We start from the raw sequence: 22,703 nt of genomic DNA, 5'->3' as shown, positions 1-22,703 counted from the left end.
GGACTGGCCGGTCCTTCACGTGGGAGCACGAGGTGCTGCCTCATTGCTACCAGAATATTTCCCAAGTGTAAAGTTGCTGATGGCCCCCTGTTTTGGTGGGTGGATTTGTATCAGGTTTGTAGAATTTCTATTACCTTTATGGTAGTGCTTCAAGAAATGAACCAGGTTACCATTCGGTTTTCTTAGACTCTTTAGGAAAATACGGATCTTGTTCAGTAAAAGTTGTTCTTATTTTTTATTTCTGAAATTATTTGTCTGCTTCCCGCCCCCCCCGCCTCCTTCTTTCAGCTTGACTTGAAATTGGTCTCAAGTTGCTGTGCTCATATGGCTGAGCAACATGGATAATTGTGGTAGGTAAGCTTGGCTGATGTGGCTGGTAGATGTTGAGGTACTGCAAAGAAACATAGAAGCATAGCTGTCTATGCTTTTTTTTTTTTAGTAATAAAGACTTTCGTCTTTCCACTATACCTCTATAATTTTTCTTCTTCTATCTGAAGTAAAAAAGACTGTTTTGCTTCTAGAAATAAATAGTCTTTGAAACCAAGAAGTAGACCTAGAACATGCTGAAGCTGTTTAGCCTCTCAGGGCTAATGAGATCACAGAAGAAGCAACCCAAGGTTTCATGCATCTCATTGCATTAGTGAGTCTGCCCTGCCAAATCATCAGCCCTCTTGCACGAATCCAAGAAAGACTTTCTGTCATGTAAATGTACTGTGATACAATATGAAAAGTCTTCTGGATGGGGTCTGGTAGTTAATTGTCATTACAAGTGTTCAGTGAAATAACGCAAATCAAAAATTAAGCAACAGTCTGGAGACCACCAGTATAAGTTTTCAATATTAGAATTAGGTGCTGTTGCTTGTTCTGTACAATTATGTCTTTATAGTAGTGCAGGAATATTAACAGTGGTCTTAGTCCAAAAAGCAAAATAAAGGCAAGGTTACTGAGGATATTGAAGTTTAAATGCTGTTTCTCAGAAGTTTTTTCCTTGTTTCAGCTGTGAGATAGCAATGCCATAGATTCCATCTACTGTGACTTAAGAGAGAAGATACGTACTACTACATAGAAGCAAAATGAAAATCTGAAAGTACTTCATGAGCGATAACTTTAAAGTACACACGCAATTGAAGGCTATTTTCCACCCTGAAAAGAAGAGTATTTTGTTTATAGGACACGAAACAGCCATGTTGCTGTGGCCAGCTGAACTGCCGTGCTTCCCTTTCACACAGTGTTTCACTAGAGCTGTGCTTACACAGGGATGTTTTTGTAAAAAAATACATGAATAAAAGCTCCTGCTTTTGCCACTAGTGTTGCTGTGTTTTCACCAATGGTGTTGTGTGGATTGCTATAGAGACTATTCTGGTTTTAGCATTGTTATTCTGATTTCACCTAAAACAGTTTTATGTGGTAAGTAGCTTATCCACACAGCCTCTACCTTTTTTTTTTTTTTACATAGTTATCAGTGTTAGCAGTGAGTACGATGAAAAAAAAAGTTGATTTTTCTACCCAAGGACAGCTCAATAAAGCTGAAGGGTATCACAGTGCAGGTAAACTTGGGCTAAGACCTGCCCAAGGACCTCCGGGGCTCTGGGCACCAGCTCTCTGTGCCAGGAGTGCAGCCACCTCCATTTGCCTGCCGTGGTTCACCAAGGCCTTCAGGCTGCTGCCCACCTTACTGTCCAAGCAGAGTTTGCCTAGCTGTGGCATTGAACAAGTTCTCGCTATCTTTTGTGTTCCTGCTTGTGTTACCACAGAATCCAGAAGCCTACTTTCACCTCCTCTCCCTGTACTGATGTGCCGATATCACGGGATGTATCTGTGTAAGAAATGACCTCTCCAGGTCAGGCCAGAATTTGGTTTTGCTCCACAGCCTGGACAAGAAACAACAGGAAATGCGCAGAGCAGGACAGAAGTACAAAAACAAGCCTGATGCATTTGTTGTTGTTGTTGTTAGTGGTTTTGGTTGTTTGCTTTTTGTTTTTTCGTTTTATTTTGTTTTATTGTCAGGTTTAATAATTAAATAAAAAGAGAATAACAAAGACAACAAAATCAAGCATATGCATCTGTTAAGCTGTCTTTCTGAATGCCAGACTTTGCTCAGGGATGAGTATTTATTGTTACTGTGCATGTGAAGATTTTGTGAGCACGTTATGTGAGCACGGACTTGCAGAAGACCCATGCCAATAGCAAATTCCAAGCTTCTGTGGAAGAAAAAGACGGTTTTCTCAACAGTCACTACCAAATGTTGGGCAGCATATTTTTAAATGGGATTTATTTGTTAAAGTTTCTCTGATAATCCTCTAAACTTGAACCCACCAACAAAGTACCCTGACTTTTTGTTCCCCGATCACTTAATAGTAAAGAAACTCTCAGCTGAAGTTCTTCACTCCAACACATGGCCCTCAGCTGCCTGTGGGGGTCTTGCAGAGCTCTTCTGGGCAGAGGAGAAGCTCCTCTGGGTACCTCAGGGGTGGTGGTGCTGTGCGATGGCAGCAGGGTAGCCACACTGCTTACATTTGCACCACATTTAGAGGAATCTGTTGCCTCAGATCTCCATTGTGTCCTGGTGACTAGGAGAGAAATACAGAATTGGACAACTTCTGTGCAACGGAATGCAGGTTTTCTTCCTCTTCAGTGGCAAGCTGTGGTCCTCGCAGTCCTTAGGACAGGGGGAGCATGTTCATTCTTCCATAGAGTGCCCTAGAACTGGGGCTGGAGGAAGGATTTGACCTCTCCTACAGGAAATTGTAGGTAAATACAAAGTGCACGTGAAATGATGGACTTTGGATTGTTACTATTCTGGGCCGAGTTTTTAGGGTTCTAAAAGTTTTGTTAGTGTGCCAGCTTAGTTTTCATCTAGTGATCAGAAAACACGTACAGAATGGTATGACCTATTGAAAATGAGTCAAAAATGTCATGAAGTCACTGCAGAAATTCATGGTGCATTTTTAGGTTGCATTTTCGATCCCCCCACCTCAAAAATACGTAGAAGAAGTAGAAAAATATCCGAAAAGAGTGACAAGCAGAGGTACGGAATAACTTCCCTATGAGAAATGACTAAGACAGGTAGGGATCTTCACCTTGAAAAAGCAGTGGCTGGGAGATGTGATAAAGGTCTCTATTAGGAAGTGCATCAAGAAGCATGGCTGCTCACTACCTCTTATAAAAGAAGAAGTGGGGGGCAGCAGTGTAACCGCTAGGGGACAGATTCAAAGCAAAGGAAGTGGGTCCTCACATGCGTGCAGATTAGACTGTAGAGCTCTGAGGATGATGCAGGACGTTGTGGATGTTGGAAATGTACATGTGGTCAAAAAGCAGACACAAGTTCATGGAAGAAAAAATTATACTGAGGACTCTTTAACGGTGGGGATACTGCTTCTGCCTCAGGGAGTCCCTAAGCTGAAAGCTTTTAGAAGTTACTACAGAAGAGCGTTCTAGAAAACTTTTACTACAGGCTTTCTGTTATTGTTGTGGTCTTCCTCAAACATCTTCTGTTTGCTACTGTAAATGAGATTGAGGTAGGTGGACCTCTGATCTGACACCAATACGGCCTTTTTTGCAATCTCTAACATTCACCACAAGTTTTAATATGACATTACTTTGCATTTTGCTTGCTTCTGTTCTTTTGCTTTGGTTTGGTTCTCTGAGTTTCGGAATCCCTGCGACATATCCCTGAACTTTCTGGCGGCTTCAGCCGTCGGCCCTCAGCTACCTCAAACCCTACGTGCAGTTTAGCACTGGAAGCAGATAGAAAAAGTCTTCTGAGTAATGAGCTCGTGGCTAGTCAGACACAAGTTGATATATGGGGTAAACACACACACTGGAATTCTTTCATAACATCTTGATTATGAAAAGATAACCATGATATTTATATCTCCCTAGTTACTTGTAACACCCTCATACTGTGTGTGGGAGTGTTTGGGGTTTCTTTGTTTGTTTTTAAGGCAACTTTCTAGTTTAATGCTTTATTGTGTGCAGTTGTTTTGTTTTGCTCTTTAACCGATAGAACTTTAAACCTGTAAAACAGTGGTTTGTGCCAGACTCGTGCACAAGGTATTTAAAAAGTCTCAGCATCACAACTGAAATCGATTTTAGCAAATTCTTTCAAAAGTATTGGCCCAATGAACTCAAGAGATTGTTTTTGTGCAGCCCATGAGTGGAATTTTGTTTGTTGGTGCCAAAGGTTAACTTTTGTCTTGATAAATTGTTATCCAGAATTCTGGAAATTTCAGGTGCTTTTTTTCACAGCCAAAGCAAGTGGCTGGAGAGCTTTGAGAAACTTCCCTACTTTCCAGTCTTGCTAATGTCTGGACTAATTACACTAATTTCCTGGAGCTGGATGAGATTAGCTTTGATATCCCTCTGTGCTTTCCTGCATCTCAAGACCTGCACATCTTCCTCAGGAGGCACCGGGTGCACCTCCCTGCAGAGGTGAAAGCGCTGGCTGCGTGATGTAAGAGCGCATAATGCTAACCACAAACTTTTTATAGCAGAGCTCTTCTGAAATATGAAAATTTCCATACAACTTATTTCATGTTGCAGGGTGTCACATTTCAAAAGACAGCAGTACTATGGCAAGCCAGTGGTTAGTTTATATGATTACTTGGAAATTATTAAAATGATACAGTGATAAAAATCTTGGCTTTGTGTACTCTAATTTCTCACTGGAGTGATTTCTTAGGTTTACAAATAATTTTGCTGCAAAATACAATGTTTTGCAGAAGGAACTTAGAGTACAATAGAGATTTTTTTCCCCTATTACTTATGTTGTTGTACTAATTTCCTTAGATTTTGCTTTTCAGTTAAAGTTGATTGACAAATGGTTGTAAATTGATAGTAAAATGGTAGTAAATAACAAAATACATACACTGAATATCTATGTAGCCTTTTCTCTCTGTGTTGTATTCATGGAATGAGACCTCTAATAGAATTTGTTTCCAATGAGGAAAGGAAACAAATATCTAGCAATTCACAAATAAAATGCAACATGTTCTAAAAGTAGGCATTTTAGACATAGATTGAATGGCTTTTTCTTCATATATCTTCTGCAGATCTGCTATTCTGAGGTGCTGAAGCTTGCACTTCCTTGGAAACCCGACAAGGTTGAGAATTGTGTATTTGACATAAGTGACTCTGGACATTGGTCTCAGTGGTTAATACTTTTTTTTCATGGAGAAAATAGAACACTCAATCTTAAGTTATTGTGTCCCACAGAAATTGTTGTTTTGAGTGAGATAATTTGAAAGAAAGACATACCAGCTGATCTTTGTTCTCTGCCTTTGAGATTGAGAGAAGGGAAGAAATTTTGCTTTTGAAAGTGTGAGCCCACATAGCACTTGTACAGATTGTTCAAGTGATGATAAATGACGCTGATAGAGACTCACATGAGTGGTGAGATTACTCACACTTGGATGAAGAGAGGCTCATGGATGTTGGTCATGTTGAGGTTTTTGTTAACTAGCTAGTTCTCTGTTTGGGTGATCTCTAGGCTTGGCAGAAGACAGACCAGTTCCAAACAGCATTTTGATTTGAACTGCCTAATAGGAAGATAGCTATTGTCCTCGGATGGTAGGTGGACAGAGATCAGTCTGGACTTGTGACTTTTTTTTCTTAATTATTTTTATTTGAGGGTTCAGCCATTTCTTGGGCATGTTAAAATTTTTCACAGGTAAAACACCGCAAAAAAAAACTGCACTCAACTCCAAGTGAGAGGCAGCATGAACAACTTCCTCCATATTGGACAAAATAAATGATTCCTAGGAAATCAGGGGTGGGCCCTGTATGGTATGCATGTAGAGGAAGACTCCTTGTGCTTCTGGGTACCAGCGTGAGGTTCTGACATGCTCTTACCCTACGCATATGACTGCTCTTCTGCTTGATGGAGGTTCAGTCTTATTTACTCAGAGGTCATTGTTCTGAGACTTGACATTAGTCCGTTTCATAATTACAGTGCATGCTGTAGGTCGTTGAAGTGTTGAGAGTTTTCAACTAATACACTGTGCTCTTCAAAAAATGCATTAAGCATTTTGCACTTTGTAAAAGAAAGGGAAAAAAAAAGCCCAATAAAATGCCCAGAGAGAGCAAACAAAAAAGCGTTCTCTAATTTAAAGTGATCCAAAGTCATCTCAAGTTCACGAACCAGCATCATTGTTTGATGTCAGCACAACCGAGCGGAAGTTTGTGGTTTGTTAGTTAACTGCTGCCATAGATTCAGAGCTTCTCGCCGCCTGTGCGCGTGGATGGAAAGCGAGCACAGCGGGCTGCGCAGGGCAAACCGCACTGCAAGCCTTCTGACTTTCTGACAGCGGGATTAGGACCCCGTCTCACGTTGAAACTTTTTCTTGCCGTAGGTTGCTGCAGTGTTTTGTGTCTGAAATCATGGTAGACTACGATGAACGGAGCAGTGGGCAAGCAGATCTCCTGCGCCCACTCTGCCAGATAGCCATTTCATCACAGGAGGGAGGAAGAGCAAAAAAAAAACAAAAAAAGCAAGCTACATCCTTGGAGAGAGAAGCTGCTGCTGCAAGACAAAAAATAACATTATTGCCTCATGTTACTCTAGCATGTGACCAGTTACGGCAATTGTTGATTGTCTGCATACCAGGAAAAAAAATGTCCTGTAGTGTAAAAAGTTCACAGTCTCTACTTCAGGTCATTACAAGTGACCTTTCCTCTAAAGGCAGTTATTAAGGAAGTGGATGACCAATTCAACATTTAAATATGCTGTGCTGAGCAAGAAAAAATCAGAGAGGACAAGGGAAGTTTTTTTAAGCCTGTAGTGAACTTCATTTTCTTTCTATTGTTTCTGTGTAATTTGATTAATGAGATGATGTCTCTTTCTTATTCTCTGAAAATAAGCTTTTATAGGGAAGCAGATGGAGAAGAAGAGCGGTCACAGAAGGCTTGAAGTGCCCATGTAACACTTTATCTGTGAAGAGGGTCCTACAGAGTGTACAAGAAAACTCCTAAAGCCATCTTTAAATCTCTGTATTTGGGGGGGATTTTTTCCCCCTTTCAACACAGCAGATAGTTTTGTTTGCTCCGCACACGTGAATCCACCGGTGTGGAAGCTGGGCTACGCCTGGTTGTGCAGAACCTGCAGCTGGGACAGGCGCAGGAGGTTGGGGCGATCCGTTGTGGCGTCTCAGGCACGGGGGCGACACGTGCAGCTCAGGACCGTGGTGGTGGTTTGTGGAAGTGATTTTTTTTCCCCAACTCTTTCAGATGGATTGGCTTTCTTCGCCTTAGTCTATATCTTCCGATCGAACAGAGAGAACTGGGGCACACGTGTGTGTGTGTGTTTCTAACATGGCTGCCTTTGTGGTAAAGAGAGGGTCATGGGCAATATACAGCGGCAATGCAGAGTTTTCTGTAATGATGATAATCAAAATTCCCGTCCCACAGAGTTTGTTTGAGCTGAGCAATACTAGGAAGAATTCCTAGAAAAGGAAGGAGCTTTCATTAAATTAATGCATGTGGCCCAATATCTAAGGGCTGAAGCTGGTAATGTCCATCTTCAGTGGCTGGGGTCTCAGTCATTTCAGGGTCAAGAAATCTTGAGATCAGTATCTCTAAGACCAAGCTGCTTTCTTTAGTCGAGGGGTACTCCACCAGGCATTCCACACAACCTAAGCATTCCTATGTGTTTATTATGGTATGCTTGCCTCCTATATTTTCTACCTTATGTTATTTTAGATGAAATGTATCTCCACAGTGAAAAGTATAAAGCAGTGTTCATTTCACAGTATTTAAATTGGTGTGTGTTGTAATGACTTTTAAAACATATTTGCCTTATTAAGTTTTTTTTGTATCTTACCACAGTTTCCATAGAGCAGGTTCTCGTAGAAATGTATTTTTTTTTTTGTTTCCAAGACTTGGAATATGTTCGGTTGGCTTAGGCACATAGAAAATGACATGCCTGTAGTTGCTGATCTCGGGGTAGAATATCGCAGAATCTTAGGATGGTTTGGGTTGGAAGGGACCTTAAAGGCCATCCAGTTCCAACCACCCCGCCACGGGCAGGGACACCTCCCACTACACCAGGCTGAAATACTTCCATTTAGCCATACACCTGTATACAAAATAGTGACCTTATTACATTCTTTTTTCATTAACTTCTTTTCTTTCTTTTATTTCAATTGGTTATCATTTCTATTTATTGCTGGTCCCTTTCATTTCCTCCTGGGAGGAATCTGCCCATTGAAAAATAGGGAAAATTCAAGTAGACTGCAGTGATCATTCCCCTGACCTAGCTGAAGAGCTACTACTAATTCAGTGGACAGGTATGCAGGTCTAAAAGAAACGATCCATTACGGGAACTGGTTTTAGTGAACTAAAATTACAGGCAAGAAATGAAGAGCCTCTTCTGAAAGTGTACTTATGTCTCTTTTTTTCTTCATGGAAATGCTGACTAGCCATTAATTCATGGTATTACACATGTGCAGATATGATGAAAACGAAAGAGAGAAAGTTCTTAATAGTTATAAAAGTAATCGAGGCACTGAATGCATAGGCATAGCAAAACCATGGTACACGTAATTTGAGTATCAGTAAAAACCTGCCTGCTTTAAAAACAAATGAATAAATAAAGTCTCATCACATATCTGCAGCAGGAAAATAAAAATAAAACCATAAACCTCAGAGTTCCTGTGAATGATTTGCTGCTAGCGTCAGTATTTTTTTAGAGAATGAGATGATTTAGATCAAGCAAACATTCTTTTGGCATTAGTGACGTAACAGACTCGTGTTCAGAGAGATTTCCTGTTTACTTTGGGTCTGAATACAGACGTCTCCAGAAAGTAGGTGCTAAAATTTTCATGCCATATCTGCATGTAGAGACAGACAAAACTGGTTTGAGATCTGTAGCAAACTTTATATACATTTTTGTTCTTAAGAAAAAAGGGAATCGTGACAGCTTGGACATAAAAATCTCCTAAGGTCAGAGATGCCTTGGTGTGCTGACTGAGCACACCCCTTAGTGTAAATCCTGCAATGCAGAAGATCACTAGCCAGCATCCGTTTGGCAGCCTTGTGAACTACTGGCATACTCTTCTGAACTGGGACCCTTGTTAACAAATTCACCTGGAGTCTCGGGACTGACTGAATGGCCATGAAGGGCAAACTACTGTCTGCTTATGTCTTCAGAGTTCCCAAATGGTAGTAAGGCATTGTGATGAGGTTCAGTGCAGAGCTTTGTGCTGTAACTTTTCATGGATTTTCTATTCCAAATCATAACTTCCGTAAGTGTTCACAAATAGAAGCAATAAATCTTTTCTGTAATTTGTACGTATGATTCATACTTTTTAAGTTGAAAGCCTCCTTTAAAAGGAATAAACTGTGTACTTTTTTTCTAAAGGCAGAGATCATCTTCTTATTGCATTATTTTCTTCATTATTAAAAAATGGGGATTATATTTAATAACTTGTTGCTACTCTTCCTATGCCATTGAAAATATGTATGCATTAATTTCCATGTAGCTATCCTATCCTCTCTGGAGAGAATAAAGGGCTCTGTTATAAAGCGGACCACATTGCAACATTTGGTTGAGATCTTGTACGGACTGAGATCAGAAATAAGTATTTTCGAGGGTGTGTTTTTCTTTTAATTAGTCTGGTTGCATTTTGACAAGTAACGTCATGGATGTGAGAGCGTGCTCCGTCTCCATATTGCAACAGTTCAGTGGTCTGGAGACTGAAGACCTGAGGTAACTTCTGAACTCAGGTCAGCTCGGCTTTGCTGCCAAGGCAGGAGGCCTTGTTTTACTCCCAAGTGATACAAATCTAATAGTAGAAAAACACAGCCTGCAATAAACTCACTAAGTGAATTTTGTTTCTCTTTTGATGGTCTTTAGAAAACGAGATTACTGATTGTTTTTGTTAGCTGACTTCAGAAGATTTGTATCCTGTGAGTATAAGAGGTGTATTTCTAAATATGATTGTGATACCAGCATATGAAACAGTATCAGCAACATCAAGATGTGCCTAGGCATTAACTTATTGTGTCCTTAGAAATTCTGCAACCGTTACCTTAATCTGCCAGGCAAGAAGTTGCTGCATGCGAAGCTATTTGTGAATTGACGTTGGCGCTAGCAACCAAAACTCGGTCTTGGAGAGCAAGTTTGTGACAGCTACAAACATTCAGGAAGTAAACGGAGAGGCAAAATCATATGCAGCACTTCTCAGGAAAAACATAAGAGTTTGCTTTTAGAAAAGAAAGGGGAAACAGGAAGGAAGGGCTCCGCACTGGCTGCGGTGAGCATGGATTCTGCTCCATGGGAGGCACTGAGCGAAGGGACATCCCGCTCTGAAGGGGCCAGGCTGGGTTCAGCTCTCTGAGCTCCTCCAGAACAGGAGGAATCACCTTCCTTTAGCTCAGAAACCGTAGACAGGCGTCCTTGGTGCTCTTGCTTCTGCAGTGACACTGCAGAGATACCGAGCAGTGTTTGAGTGAAGCCAGGTGGGGTTCGGGGGGCTTGTCAGCCCAGCCTGCTCCAGGTGTACGCTGTGGCTAGATGCAGCAGGGCACGGAGCCCTGCCTGGGCTGATAGGACCGATCCCGGCTGAATGTATCTATGAGGTGGCTTATTTGCCAGTTGGATAACGCGCTTTGTGTTTTAGTGATAACTGCAGAACAAAGGGGAGAGAAATACTCCACGTATCTTAAACTACTGTGTTTATCTGTAGCTTAACTTGCAATGGATTTGATGCTGATTATATATTTTTTTCCAGGCAAAAACTGCTTCTCAAGAATTCAGATGTTCCTATTATCATGAATACATATTTCAGTCAAAAGGTGCTACTCAGTGAACACTTAGAAACAAGCAAGAAGACACAGGCTCCTACAAAGATGCTTATTAGGAAGAATATTGTATCTTTGGCACAAACGTTCAAACTAGATGACCTTGATAATGAGCAACCCCAGGAATCTCCAGATAACCAGGTAAGGTTCATTTGGTTCACAGTTTAGTGCTTTGTGTAAGAGTCGGTGAGCAGATGGTTGGAAATCCTAACAAAAACAAAAATCCTAAATTACTGACCTGTTCAGTTTCCGCTTTCATTTAGCCAGGGCTCAATAATATGTGGTGTTTGTTTTAATAATATTTTCATAGCAGATGCTTCTGGCCCATCCAAATGCTGAACTGCTGAGAGGTTATTTTGCTGAAGTCTCACTACTGTGTTAAACAGTGATTGTAGCTTGTTTTTTTCATTTATTTTTCTTTTATTCTTTATGGCTGAGTAGCCAAGCATTATTTGAAATAAAATCAATTTCCTGTTAAGATAATAGCTACTAAGATATTATTTTTAATAAATACTCCCTTTTCCACTCATGTTTCTTAACTCATTTCCTTGCCAGTCCTGTCCTTTATTTCACACATCAGTTGGTGACAGTATCCTCCTTTCCAGCCCCTCTGCAATTTGTTTTCTTTCCTGTTGTGATTTCGTTTGTATCCAAATAACTACTGACTCTACATGTCTCTAGCTGTTGTACAAGCTGAGGTGTATTTCAAGGGATTTGGCTTTCTGACAGTTTATGATAGCAATTTCAGAAAGGAAGACTTACTTAAAGTTTTTTCTTCTCGTCCACCCAAAACTCATTCTTAACATGTGAGAAGTTTGGCTCCAAGAGTTTGATGAACATCTCTGAGTGTCAGTATTTTGTATTTGCCTTAAATATAATTCTACTTAAAGGCCTGGGAATTAAAAAGTTCTATAAAGCAAATCCTAATCTAATTTCTTGCTAAAACTCTACCTGGTAAAAAGCTTCTACTATGGTATGTGGAAACCAGAACAATTTCTTTGTTCCCCTAATACTTCCTACCAAAACCATCTAACTTAAAACTCAGTAGTCAAGTTTTGTTGCAAGTGCTTCATAGACAAACCGTATCATCACACCAGCATTTTCTTATAAATACTGTAAATTTGCTTCTCTACTGGTAGGTAGTACTTATAGTAAAGTTTGTAGTACTTTAAAAACATTTCATTGCAACCAGCTTAAAAAAAACAAAAAAGAGGTTTCAGTTTGAAAATAGAAGTTTGGCTTGTGCTGGGAAGGAGCCTATGTATAGAAAATGTTAGGCTATACTTCCGTATGATTTTTTTTTCCAAAAAAAGAAAGATTTATTTTAAAATGAAAATTAATTAAACTACTAATTTAAACTGAGGTAAAATGTTGCATATTTTTATTAATAAGATGTATTTTGGAAGTTTGGATGATTTTATTTAAGAAATATGTTTGGGAAGTAGCTAAAGAATAGACTAAGGTTTACACCTTTAGATTAAGGTTTTATACTTTTCATTAGTCATCTATTTTTTTAATTGAAACATTTTACATTGAATTTACTAGGTCTGAGGACTAAATTCCTGTCCTGCAAAAGTAGACACCTGTTCATTTTCACATTAATGTGAAAGTCAGTAAGCATTAAGACAGATTTTACCCCTGCATTAGAAAAGGAAGAAACAGAACGTTGAAGTAAAAATGAAACTCAGTTCAAGGGGAAGAATTGTAAATACCAGTATCAGTTCTATTTTCCTCCTGCTGTCATCCTGATCTCTCATGGATTTAATTAGTTCAGTCCAGAGCACCAGTTAAACACAGGAGAGCGCTGTGTGCTGAACTCTTTTGAGTGTTTATTAAAAATCCATAATAAATATGGGCCATTGGTCTTCTGTAAGTTAGTTAATGTGCAGTAAGTATTTTGAAACTGATTTTTCACTTCTTGCAGTGATTTTTCATGTTTGTACTTTCTAGCACTACAAAATTTCAACATCCCACTAAACATTTCTGTTAATGGGTTTGCCTTCACCAGGTTGCTTGTGCTCCACAAATCCATAAAAACTGTGATTCCAAAGAGCATCCCGTAGCACTGAGTGCTGTTAATGATTCTCTGCTTGAAATGGTGGAAAGCCAAGGAGCGGTGGGATGGAGAGAAGTGCAGGTACGAGTCGTTATCCAAAGAGTGTACTGTTTGCCTGCAAGAGACGGTTTCAGAAGCCAGATTCAAGGAAACAAACCTGTCTGTGCAACACCCATCATAAATCCAGATCCACTAAATGTTAGGTAAGTAATAAGATGCATGGGAGCTTTCCTAGTAAGCCTGTAATGTGTGAGAAACCAAAGAGGAGAGAGTTTTGAATTGTCAGTCATAGTCCTCAGCTTTCAGGAGTGTGCACATTCAGCAAGGTGCAGGTTTCTCGACAGTCACGAGGCATGCTTTTAATAGGTGTAGCATGAAATAGAAGTAATGCCGCCCAGAGGAGGGAAGGATCTGTCCGTAGTTCATGGGTTGCATCAACAGATGAAAGGAAGATTGAAAATGAATTAATGAGAACCAGTGATGATCATGGACATCCTATATTCTTTCTTGAGATTCACAGAATAACTGTTACATCAGCCACTTCTATTTTACCTATTTCAGTCTCCTGTGTGCCCTACTGTAAATTATGCTCCTAGAGTGGTCTTTTGGAACAGAAGAGAGATATAGGAAGAGGTGGTAAAATGAAAGGCTTTTTTAAAATGGGGATTTTTCACAGATGTCGCTGGAGAAACATAGGTGCACATGTGCAAACTGCCATTGTGAAGCCACAGAAAAATACTCCTGGTGACTTCTGGAAACCTGGAGGTCACAGCAGGTCAACTACTCTGTAGTAAAATGTGATCTGGTGTCAAAACATTAACACCAATGCAGAAATCTTATACGGAAAACCCACAGAGCACACAGCTTTAGACTAATGTTCTTAGTGTCTTCTATTTCAATATTTGTGTCCTGATGCTGATCCCCTTTCAGTGTAGGTAATCAAAAATGGGCCCTTGTTTTCTTTAGTACAAAAGATATGCCAGGCACAGTTTTCCCTTCTGCTCAGTACCAAACTTCCTTTTATGATCCTCAAGGTTTCAGACCAAAGACTGATTTCCAAGCTTTTCTCAGCAACTGTATCTAAGATTGCTGTGTCTATTATTTAATTTCCTTCCTTCAGGTTTTGCCCTAACTTTTGGTTTCTGATGGGTTAAAATTCTGTAAGACAGATGCATTCAATTTTGTTTTAACTGAGGAAGTTTATTAAAGCAAGCTAGAGTGGCAGAGCTTATGTTAAGCTGCTAAATACAGTCTTTCAGGGCATTAAGAGATCTCTCTACCTGCAGAGTTTAGGACCTGAATGGAGATACACAATTAGTTTAAAAGATCCCATTGAAAACTCACCAGATGTAGTTAGGAATAGGTGTTGAAGAAGTTCTTCAAAGCTTTGAAGAATTTCAGTTCCTCTAAGCTACCCTGCTGATGATAGTACCATTCTTGCAGGTCCTTCTTGGTTTTTTGAAATACTGGACTTCTCCCAAATTCTTGCTACCTTGTAAGCCACTGTATAATTTACAGCACTCATTCCTCATTCCAGGAGGAATTTAGGAAGATTGCTCTCTCCTAAAATACATATTCAGTCATCACTCACAGAAATGTAATTGTCAACAGCTTTGATCCTAATATTTTGTAAAAGCTCGTTTACGTATAATATATTGTGCTTAACTTGCATTATTTTTAGAAAGTAATCTTGTACCTTTTAGAAAGGTACATCTTGTTGTGTGAAGTCATTGCTTTATATTTAATTCATTCTTGCTACTGCACATACTAAAACCAAACAAAAAAGTGAGAAGCAAAGAACTTGATCAGCCCCACATCAATCTGTGATTTTGAGGACAACCTTCCTCTGTGCAGATTTTCTTCTGGAGGGCTACATGTGATCAAAAGTCAGGGTAGTTGAAAGTCTTTTATTTGAGCTGATTTTTTGATGCCGGTCAATTCTAGCACAGCTCCAATGATAGAGCTCCATAATTGCTTTTCAACTTCCAATGAAAAATATGCTTAACTTGCTCACACGGTTTCAGGTAGTTAACCTGCCTGAGTCCACACCCTTCACAGGAATGGGGTTAAACAAAACAGAAATCTCAGATTGCACTTATGTCAAGCTTGAATTTGAAATAAAATAAAAATGAGACTCCTTGCTTATGAGTTCATGCTGTAGCTGGGTATTCCCACGTGTAGTTGTTGAACTGGCCTCTTGGAAGTTCCTCAAATTTCGTAGGTGTTCTAGTTCAAAGAGGAGCTTGGTGGCTGTCATTCACAGCTATCAGACTTGTCTTGGATCCATGTACCCTGAAGAGAGGAATCAACCCCCTTCCTTTTTTGAAAGGTGGAGAACGAACACTTCTTTAAAAGAGTGAAGAGTGGAGAACATCTCACATTGCTTTATCAGCTGCTGTTTTCATGGCTGATAAGCATCCACGAGACCTTTCTCCTCTATCAAAAATGTCTGTCTGTCACCTGATAGTGAGCTAAAGGGTCCAACGCCCTCTGGCAGTCCTTTGAACCAACTGATGGCCCATTCTTTTGTAAAGAAAACCTTCTTTTTCTTCTTCCTGAGATTCTTTTTATAAAGTAGAACTGCCATGAAAGCAGCGTTTGTATTTTACAAGGCCAGATGGATTAGATAGTTCATTGTTTTGTAAACAACAGTTTCTAATTAAATATCAAGGTGGATGAGTAGTTACTTGACTTGCATTGTAGGCTGTTTCATTGTATATCTTCTCTTGTAGCACTCCACTGTAACTTAGAAATTGTTGCTACAGGAAGAATTGAAAACAGATGAACAGAGGCATGAAATGAAATGTAGAATAGGGAAAGTGGTGTTTCTAGAAAGAGTCTGGCAAATTGTGGGAGAAACTTATGTTTTTGGTGTTTAAACTGATTCGCTGAATTGCTTAAAACTCAAATGGGTAAAGCAGAAATTCTGGTAGTGCCTTATACATATCTAGCTGTTGTTGTTCGTAAAGATAAATATGTAGGATACTGCCTTTTAGTGATGGACAAAAGGGGTAAGCCTTTAAGTCAGACATTAAATAACTACTGTGGTAAGACTTTAAGTCTGTTCAGCTGAAGTATCTCAGCATTTTCATAGGACACTGGGAAACCATTACAGAGACTGAAAAGTTCTCTGCCTTCTGTCATACTTAAATTGTTCTCACATTCCCCATGTTATTGTTGAATCATTTGCCTTCCCCCCCAGTAATTAGCTGTTCTCGCAAATGGACTTTTCATGCTTAAGGACTTTGGGGGGAGGGAGGGGGAGAGAAAATATGACTTGCTGTGACTGTCTGCCCCTTTCCAGCATTCCTGGCATACTTTTTGCTGCCTTTTTCCCTTCTGATGAGAGAGATACTTTTCCAAATGATACAACACATATTTGTCTAAACCCGATTATTTTGACTTTCTGAGAAAGGCCTGACTGCATACAACGAATCCCAGGGAGAATCCTGTCAACCTGAGGAGCTTTCTGGCGTTGAGGTGTCTGACTCACCGTGTCGGCCTTGTACTTTGTGTTCCTGGGATAAAGCAGTGTATAATTTGGATTTTGCTCTTAGCCAGTATCTGTTTGTTTTGAGTGGGCCACGTGAGTTCAGTAAAAAATAGAGCTGGTCAGTTTTATTCCTTAAAGGACAGGGATCATTGTGTGATAGTTGGTGAAACTAAAATAGATGCATTTTTAGGACTAGGAGGCAGTCAGACTGGTCAGAGCACTCACAAGGTTTGGGTTAGGAAGCTGGACAGAAAAGGGTGTTGTCTAGTAAGAAGGAAAAGCTAAGCACTTCTAAAATAAAACAATGCTAGCTATAGCTGTGAATCCAGATTTTAAAATCTTTGTGGGTGAGTAAAGAAATTTTCCACTTGCTTCTCTTGGCATATGTTTTGACCTACTTCCCACCTGAATGCTAGCGCTCTAGCCTACAATCAGTTTCTATTCCAAGAACAAAAGAAAGACAATGCATTTAGTTTAAAAAATAATGTAAACAGCTTCTATCCACGACCCATCAATAGTTCTTTCGGTTTTACTCTATATTTTGTTTTCAATTTGCCAGATCTTACAGAAACAGAAAGGCCAGCTACTGTGCAAGCAGGACCCTTGGGGAGCAAAATATGTAGAAGAGCCAAGCATTTGTTTGAGTGGCTGAAAGAAACAGAAGTGTGGGGAAAGTAACATTTCTCTTTTTGAGTGGAAACATTGCAGTCAGTTGCTGGGATTCATTATATGCTCTAGCAAGTTGTTGCAAGTTTCTATGTAGTCTGTTCCTATGTAATTCTGTTTAAAACTGCCTTATTGGCAAAGTAACTCGTTTCAAAGTTGGATTTCCTTTTTCCTCTCTTCATCTAATCTTTGTTGTTTACCTTAACACAGGTGTAGGCAGCGTGTTAACCTGTCTGGCAGCGTGCACAACTAAAAGTTGAGCATCAAGTGCTGGAAGGAGCGTGTCAAGTAGGTAGACCATATTGAAAAGCCACCCTTCTGTGATGGAAAGCTTAGCTTAAATTTTGTAAAGCACACTTAAGGCTTCCACTTTTTTTTTTTTTTTTTAATTTGAAAAAGGCCCAGATTGGAAAGGACTGTCATGAAAGATCCATGTTCACAGATGCTAACATCTGTCAGAGTGTTTTTTGTGGCTGACTTAAATCTGTTTACAGCATTCCATTTGTTTTTTTTTTTGTCCTGTTTTTTTTTTTCCCCTCAAGAAAACATTTTAAATGGAATGGTCATAAATGCAAGTTTTTTAAAATTACATTATGTTTCTGGGATGTGATTTTTCAAGTGGGAAATAAACAGGAAATAAGTAACTGAATGCAGTAGAGAGTACTCCATAAGCTAGAAGTTTTCTCTGATTTCCCCTTTTCAGATCCTTCTCAGAAGTGAAGATGTTCTTGTAATATTCTTGCAAAGTAGTCTAATTGCTACTTGACAGGCTTGTAATAGTTCTGGTAACAGCTGTGGTTCAAGGTCTAGTAACCTGTTTTTGCTTTGAAGTTTTTTTTTGTTCTGTTTTTTGTTTGTTTGTTTAAGCACAGTTAAGACTCCCTGACACTTGGATTATTCCCTCTTTCCTCCACCCTGCTCTTTTTGTAATTCTCAAACTAAAGCCACCAAAGCAGAGAGTAAAGACTAAAGACTGTTGGAAAAACAACGCTGGTATCATGGTGTCTTGCTGAGACATCAACCTGTATTGTATATTTAACACTGTGGATTCCCTGTGCTGTTGCCCAGATAGCCCTGAAAGTCTGTTTTCCCTGCTGCCGGTGCTGCAGATGGATAGATGGAACTTGGGCTTCTTCCAGTGCCACTGTAGTACAACAATTTGTTAATTTGACATTGCCGTTTATTTTTCAGTGCTAAATATTTACATAATCTTATTCTGTCCAAGGGCAAGGTGAAAGCACTGTTATCTGATATACTCTGTACAAAGGAAAAAAAAGGACCCCCCCCAACACATACCACTGTTTTTCAGCACTGCACTGGGAATCTGCAATTAAATAATTTGCCATTATTCTAAAATATGTCAGGGCAGCAGTTAAGTTGCTGAAAAGAGTCTCAAGAAGACAGTAGCCAGTATGGACCACCAGTGTGACACAGATTCAGTCTCTTCAGAAAGCAAATGAGCAGGAAGAGAAATCGACTGTCAGATGGCCAACGAATGCTGTGTGCATGCTTTTGTATCCATCTAGCAAAATGTAGACACTGGTTGCTAGTTTCTAACTCCTTCATAATCAAGTGCTTTGGCTGTTCAGTAAAATGTCCATATGTTCACAGAAGACAGAACCCTCCTCTTCCCATCAAAGAGTCCTCTGTTGGCCAAGAAGGAGGAGTAGCTCTACTTAATGATGTATTCCTCATGGTAGAGAAATTGCAGAGATATGTAAATAATAGAGAGACAGATAAATAGCGTGGAAGCATCATTATGCAGAGTTGCATATTCACTACTGCTTACCTTGTAACCATTCCTTTTCACTCCTCCCGCATCTGATTGCATACAATGCTTTGGAAAGCTGCGGAGACTTTACTGTACCTGAACACCTCGTTTCCTGAACCCACATAACCAACCGTTTTGGAGGGACGTGCAACTGGGGGCAATGGGAAGAGCAGTGTCCTCCATATGTTATCCTACAGTGGAGGCCAGCTTAGGGAGTAGAAAGTGAACGATTTGAAAAGGTAATTTTCCAGCCCCACAGCCACAATCAGGGTATGTGCTGTTGTACATTGTCTGGTTTAAACCAGGAATAGTAATTTTCCAGCACCTGTTATTTGTCAAGAATTATTCTAAGATGGCCTACGTAAAAGGTATGGAATCTTTCCCTTGTTTTTGACCTTTCTTCCCCTTGAATTTTTGTATCTCTGAAAGTTATGCAGTTGACAGAACTGAGAGCAGAAATCATCCACGTGTGTTTTACACCCCTACCTTTCACTGAATACATGACTTCAGTCCTGACTGGGAGGAAGTGTTAAAGTCATGTTGGAGCTCTCCAAAACTTTTATAAAAGCCAGATTGTGTCTCTGGAATTTGTTTTCCTGCTACCATGGTACAGAAGGCAAAAGCCATGAGCAGTGATAAATGTTAAAAATACCTAGATGGACACATGTTGAGCTAACAGCTGAGAAAGAAATCTAAACAACCCAAATATTGCATGTAATTTCTGTGCAACTTGGGCACATAAACACTTTTTGTGTACAAACTTAGGTACCTGTATAGATCAGTGAGTGTGCAAAGATTTAACATAACAGCACGTTTCTGAAAAGGAAGGTTCTTAGGAATAATTATTTGTCATCATCTTTGAAAAAGCTTCAGTTTGGATATAAAAAATGGGTGTTCCTTGGAAAGATGTTTACAAACATAATTGCACTCTTTTGGGAAGAAGGAGGTGTCTTGTCCCAAGGATGACAGAGCTAGGAATACATTCTCCAGTGTGGTTTTGAAATAATGGGCACGCAATTCAGAAAAGAAAGACTTTGAAAGGGCTGAATATTACTGAGACATAGGCCTGTACATCTGTATCATAAGCTTTTATGCACTTATCATTTATAGAATACAAAAAATAAAGATCTTCAGAGGTGACCATCTTAATTCTTTCAGTAAGCATTGTGGTTTAAAACTGGGATGTATCTTATAAATGTTGGAAACACTTAAGTGTTATCTCACGTGCCAGTCTATTTCAGGTTGTGACTGGCTGCAATGCCTGCTATTCTTGTTCCATTTCTCAGCCAGAAAAAGTCAGCAGTGTCACACTGGGTAGGGATCCGTACAAACTGCACTGAAATGTTCCAGCTCACTATAGTTAATACATCATCTCTGTCTTTTGCTAAAGAGAGCTTTGCAAAGTCTGGAGAACATACTCCTCAGATGAGAAGAGTTATGAGCCTGGGATGAATTTGGGATGCAAAGGCTTGAATGGTATGGTGCTTAAGAGATTGTTATTTTTGTAACTGTCACCCTGTAGTAACCAACAAAAAAAAAAAAAGATTCACCTGATACAAACTGCCTGATACATGTTTGAGAAGGTTTTGTAACTCACTCAATTCAGATGCTTGATTTGAGGCCCCTGTTTGGCTGCAGCGTGAGATTCTCTGGACAACCTGCTATAGAAGTGACCAAGGCTGCAACTCACTGCAAAATATATTTCAGAGAAGTTTTACACTTAAATGGACCGAGAATGATATTATGAAGTTGCAAAATGTAATTTCTAGTCATGCTTGCAGTGTTTCATTCAGTGTCATGCGATAACAGGATTTTGTGTATGTATTTTAAAAACTATTCCTCTGTATGAGTGGCTTCCAGCTCTGGCACATTTACTTTCGGTGGTATGCCAGGCACTGAGAAGGCTCTCACAGCAGCAGTTCCAGCTCCTGCCCTTCTGGAGGTGCTAACCTGACCCATCAGGCAGTGACCACTAGCCCAACTGTAAATAGCTTGGTGCAGCTGCTTCCTCCAGTTCAGAGGCGTTTGCTGGTCCTTGTGACTAGAGGTGCAGGGGCTGCGTCTGAAAGCTGACTTCATACAGCCACCTGAACGCGGGGTGAGGATATCGATTGCTCCCCACAGCCTTTCTTGGAGCTGCAGCAGTGGACAGAAGGAGGCAAAGGTGGAAATGAAAGCAGCAGGCAGTCTCTCCCTATTTCCATGCTTGGTCCTCTGCCCAGGAAGCTATCCTCTGTATTTCATGTACGCATAAATGTAGAGAGCAGGTAGGAGCGAAGTTGCAGTGCAAGATGCAGTGAAGTCCCTACAGCTTTTTTACTTCCCATGTATTTGTGCTGCGATTTTGCACCAGGAACCTGTGCTGTCACTGCATGATCTCGTCTTGTCTTCTCCTGTACCTAGAAAGATGGCTTTAAGGAAATTATTATGAAAGTATGAAATGATTTGATATTTTTCAGTGGGTGCTCAAGTAGTTTAGACCAAGGACAACTATTTGCGAGTGCCAGCCTGACAGTCCCTTCCACAGCTGTGCAGTTGTGGTCCCAATCCACTACCTGCTAAAGGAACTCCACCAGCAAGGAGATGCTCACTTCCATTTGAGTAAACTACCAGGGGAACAGCAAAGGACACAGTGTTAGTGAGATGGGATAAGAGATGGTGTTGGACCTCCAGTTGCAGTGAGAGATGGGAAAAGCAGTTGGGATCATGGAATGAGAGTCCCAGGCAAGGCAGTACATGGCGGGTAGCTGGAGAGGGAAGTAATGCACGGAGTTGAGGCCCTCATATGGGGAATGTGAGAGTGGTCATAAGGTCACTGAGATACCATTTGTGTGAGTTACCTTTCTTTCTGCCCATTAATTTCCGTTGAGCCTACGTAGTTCCTGCTGTGTATTACCTCTCTGAGGCAGCAAGTTCCCCCCCTTGTTGAACTTAAATATGATCTAGCCACAACAGTTACAGATGTTTTTGTCTTTGTCCTACAATGACGGGTTTATGTATTTTCCCCTGCCTCTGAACAAATGCCAAAATTTGTAAATTCGGCTTGACGTGAGGAAAAATGTGCAAGGAAATGAATTTGATTGGAACAAGTGATGTCACACCTTCAATATACAGCTATAAACTGATCATATCAACATAAATAAGTAGTGAAAGAGCTTGTTAACAAAAACATTCCGTGCCTAATCTTTGCAAAAATATATATTTTATTCTTTGATATTTTCTGTTTAATTCTATGTGCGTATTTCCTTTACAACGGAGGTGAACACTGCCAAAGCTTCTTGCTGCAGCCTGGGCTGCTTGGTAATTATTAAGAATATCTGTGGTAGGAACTCATCTATATATACTTTGATGGTCCTGTGTATCTGACTCAGCATCCACATTTGGACTGCCAGGGTTTGGGAGAGAATTGTAGCAATAATATTCTGAGAAAACAGGCATTTCAAGTTGGGAAATTTGGCAGCTGTCAGACTGTGTTCACTTCAACAGTGGAAGTGGGGAGGAACTCTACTACGGTTAACAGAGTGTCGTGGATTTGAAAGAAGTGACTTGGAAATCAGGATATACACGCTGAGAAGGGGGAGAAGTCAAAGCCAAATTTGTAAATGCTTCCAAAGGTTTACACCATGTCAGGTAGCGTGTTTGTTACATCTGTATGTTAGATTTAGGGAACTCCTGCATAGACAAATAGATTCTGTTCTAACCTGAGTTCTAACCCCTGTCAAGCTGTTAAATCTTCGGAAGCTAGATTTGGAGGTGACCCATGTGGTTAGAGTTGCTGTTTGGGTAATGAAGTCAGAGGTGATAAAGAAATTATGCATTGGACAAAATCATGAGAAGGAGGAATTACGATATTCGGAAATAACATTTGCTTTTCAAATGTACTTCTGCGCGTCTTTAGGGTGAGGAACACAAAATTTCCT

General features: G+C 40.1%; 1 protein-coding gene across 2 annotated transcripts in view; it reads left to right on the top strand.

The window, feature by feature from the left end:
* The window catches only part of SPIDR (scaffold protein involved in DNA repair), a 204,042-nt gene that overhangs the window by 122,386 nt on the left and 58,953 nt on the right, over nt 1-22,703 (top strand). For both annotated transcript variants that reach the window (XR_014579597.1, XM_083823913.1), the window contains exons 9-10: nt 10,728-10,938; nt 12,806-13,056. Coding sequence is in view for 1 of the 2 variants with exons in the window: in XM_083823913.1 (XP_083680039.1) it covers nt 10,728-10,938; nt 12,806-13,056 (462 nt within the window). In the remaining variant the exon portion in view is untranslated. The remainder of the gene's footprint in view (nt 1-10,727; nt 10,939-12,805; nt 13,057-22,703) is intronic.

Source organism: Anser anser, assembly GCF_964211835.1.
Source record: "Anser anser genome assembly, chromosome: 2".
NCBI lineage: Eukaryota > Metazoa > Chordata > Aves > Anseriformes > Anatidae > Anser > Anser anser.
Note: the sequence above shows the minus strand (reverse complement) of the source record. Positions and strands in the feature narration are given on the sequence as shown.